The sequence below is a fragment of the Centruroides sculpturatus genome, unplaced genomic scaffold (assembly GCF_000671375.1).
Source record: "Centruroides sculpturatus isolate CEXI.00-Female unplaced genomic scaffold, Cexi_2.0 scaffold2263, whole genome shotgun sequence".
Lineage (NCBI taxonomy): Eukaryota > Metazoa > Arthropoda > Arachnida > Scorpiones > Buthidae > Centruroides > Centruroides sculpturatus.
The window spans coordinates 52988-55946 of record NW_019386422.1 but is presented as its reverse complement, the minus strand read 5'-3'; the positions used below and the strand labels follow the sequence as shown (position 1 = coordinate 55946).

Below are 2959 nucleotides of genomic sequence, written 5' to 3'. Positions count from 1 at the left end.
TTGCTGTGGACGATGTAATAGCGGACAGATTATTGAAAGGTAAATATATGATAAAACGTGATTGTACGATTATAGTGTATAATTTGGTCAGTATTGAAATACTAAGCTTTCTTTTTCAGAGGCCAACTATCTCAATGAATTCTTTAAAAATTTGATTGGGACAGATATTTGGCCGTCATTAGGTTTGCCTAATGACTTAAATATTGATGATATCAAACTTATTGAAGATAGATCTAATATAGAAAATGATACAGGTAAAATTTTTTTTCGAATAATACTTACGTGAATTACTTTAGTTATTAATTTTTGTATTACATTAACAGGAAAGGACCAAAATTATTCAACGAAGAAAAGAGGTAAGCATATGATTTAGCATCTGTCTTCCAGCAAACATATCATAAAATCAGAAATAATTTTAGTTTAGCTATTCTTGACATTTTTTTATTTCCAATTTTACAGATGTATGGACAGATGCCATTATTAAATTACTAATTTCAGAGAGACTGGCACTTGAGGAGCAATTTGGAAAGCCAGGAAATAAAAAAAAATTATGGATGAAAATACACAGTATAATGGAGTCACATGGGTATAATTTAACTGCTGAAGACTGTGATATGAAATGGAGAAATTTGATAGCAACATATAGGAAAAACAAAGACAGGGCTAGAAAGAGTGGCGAAGGTTGCATCACCTGGCCATATTTTCAATTATTAGATAAAAAATATGGTTATAAAACCAACATATCACCTCCAGCAGAAACACTATTATCTTCTCTTCCCTATCTACTCCCAACCTTCACCTATATTGGCACATCGAATTCTTCTGAAAACTCTACCTTTGCAACTACTTCTAGTCACAATTCTTCCGAAAACTCTACCTTTGCAACTACTTCTAGTCACAATTCTTCCTCATCCTCTCTAATCCCTAACCAAAGTGATACTCCACATTCAAAAAAACCAAAACTATCAAAAGAAGAACCTCCAGCATGGTTTCAGAACTATGTTGAAAATAAGAAAAAAGAAGATAAAGAAAAAGAAGAAAGAGAAGAAAGACGTTGGAGGGAATTTCAAAAGATGGAAGAAGAGAAACTTAAAAGTTATGAAGCAATTATTAGAAATATTGAAAAAATAACTGAAATGCTTTTATGTACATATTTTTATACAAAATAAATATATATATATTGTTTATAACTATAATTTTGGTTTATTCTTTAATTTGTGGATTATCTAGAAATAAACTTTAGATGGAAGTTTTAGGGATGTTTCAGCATATTCAATTTCTTAGTTATTATTACTGGTTCTTGGTATTATATGTATATTTTTAAGTTTGTGCATTAAATATAAAATGAAGTGTGTTTTACTAACATTGCAAAGGCTCATGGACAGTATTTTTTGATAAACACTTTTCTGTAGATTCAATAATTTCAATAGTATAGAGATAAACATTTATTCTATATCAACTATGTTTAATACAATCTAAAAGATTTATATTGTAATGTTTGTAAATCACAATTCATAAGAAGTTACCAATTATGTATACTAATAAATATTTTATTAATGTAGTGTTTATCTGTTTGACAAACTTAGGGCAAGTAGACAAAGATTACAATTTCATTACTTTTACTCTCATTATATGAGTAAATTTTATTACATTACATAAATCTACATGTTAATTATATACAACAATTTTAATAAGAGAAATTTGTTTGTTAAATTACATTAACAATTTGCCAGTAAAAATAATCTATTAGCAATGTGTTCTCTTTTTTTTTACTCCATCAACTCTATTCACTTCTGTTCTTTGAGAAAAATTTACAGGGACAGTTGTATTCCAAGATGATGAAACATTATCAAACACATCTAAAAATTCACCATTCTCTAAAATGCATAAATTATGCAGAATACACGCTGTTACAATAACTTGGGGGATTCGATCAACTCTAAACATAAACAAATGGTTTAGTCTTCTAAATCGCCCAAATAATTGTCCAAATGCTTGTTCAGTGACGACCCTACTCGAACTTAAAATTTGATTAAAAAGTTTCTCTTTCCTTGTCAAATGACCATTGTCTTTATAGGGTATCATCATACTTGAAGAAAGCGGATAAGCTCCATCTCCAAGGAGATGGGCCCCTTCTGGAATCATAGGGTTTTTTTCTAGGGCTTCACAGAGTGGTGAGTTGCTCCAAACTCTGCAATCGTGTGAAGATCCTGGCCACCCTGCAAACACATCTGTAAACAATAATTTGGAATCACATACTGCTTGAAGAATTACAGATGTATACTGCTTTCTATTAAAATATGCATTTTTTGATGCTTTTGGGGCTGATATCGATATATGGGCTCCATCTATACATCCAATTACATCTGGAAAGCTTATATCTCGTAAGGTCTCAAAGTTCCTTATGGTGCTTTTAGCTTTTTCACCTTTGGGCCAAACAATAATTTTAGATCTTAACGAAGACACGGTTTTAATAAAATATACAAATTCTCTATAGGCATGTCCTCTGCTTATTCCAAATCTGTCCGCAACGCCACGAAACGACTCCTGATTGCCTAACAACCATAGAGACATCAATACAACTGTTTGTAGTGATGTTTCTCTTAGTCCTGTTCGACCAGGGCCAGTCCTTTGTTCAGGAAGCTGTTCCATTAACCTCTAAAATAAAATATCATATTATAGTATAACACAATTATTTATTTTTAAACATTAATAAAAAGCTAAAAAAGCCGAATAAAGCAATTTTTCTGTAGATAGTTACTACAGCTAACAATTCTTAGCAGAGACTTACTTCGACAGTGCTTCTAGAAAGACGAAAATGAGACTTAAAGTCCATGTCGTTGTATCTGGGAACGATATTTTCGACATAGCCTTCTATTTTGGCTTTTTTCGATTTTTCCACTGCAGCAGCATACAGAAATGGAATATCTTCATTATCTTTTTTAGATTTAAAAAACAT

General features: G+C 30.9%; 1 protein-coding gene across 1 annotated transcript; it reads right to left on the bottom strand.

Annotated features, from left to right (window-relative positions):
- Positions 1-1746: 1746 nt before the first annotated feature.
- LOC111614922 (putative nuclease HARBI1) lies at positions 1747-2959 on the bottom strand. The gene is made up of 2 exons (XM_023356294.1): positions 2792-2959; positions 1747-2658 (listed from the first exon to the last, which is right to left on the bottom strand). Exons 1-2 carry the CDS (start codon positions 2957-2959, stop codon positions 1747-1749), a joined length of 1080 nt encoding a protein of 359 aa, XP_023212062.1.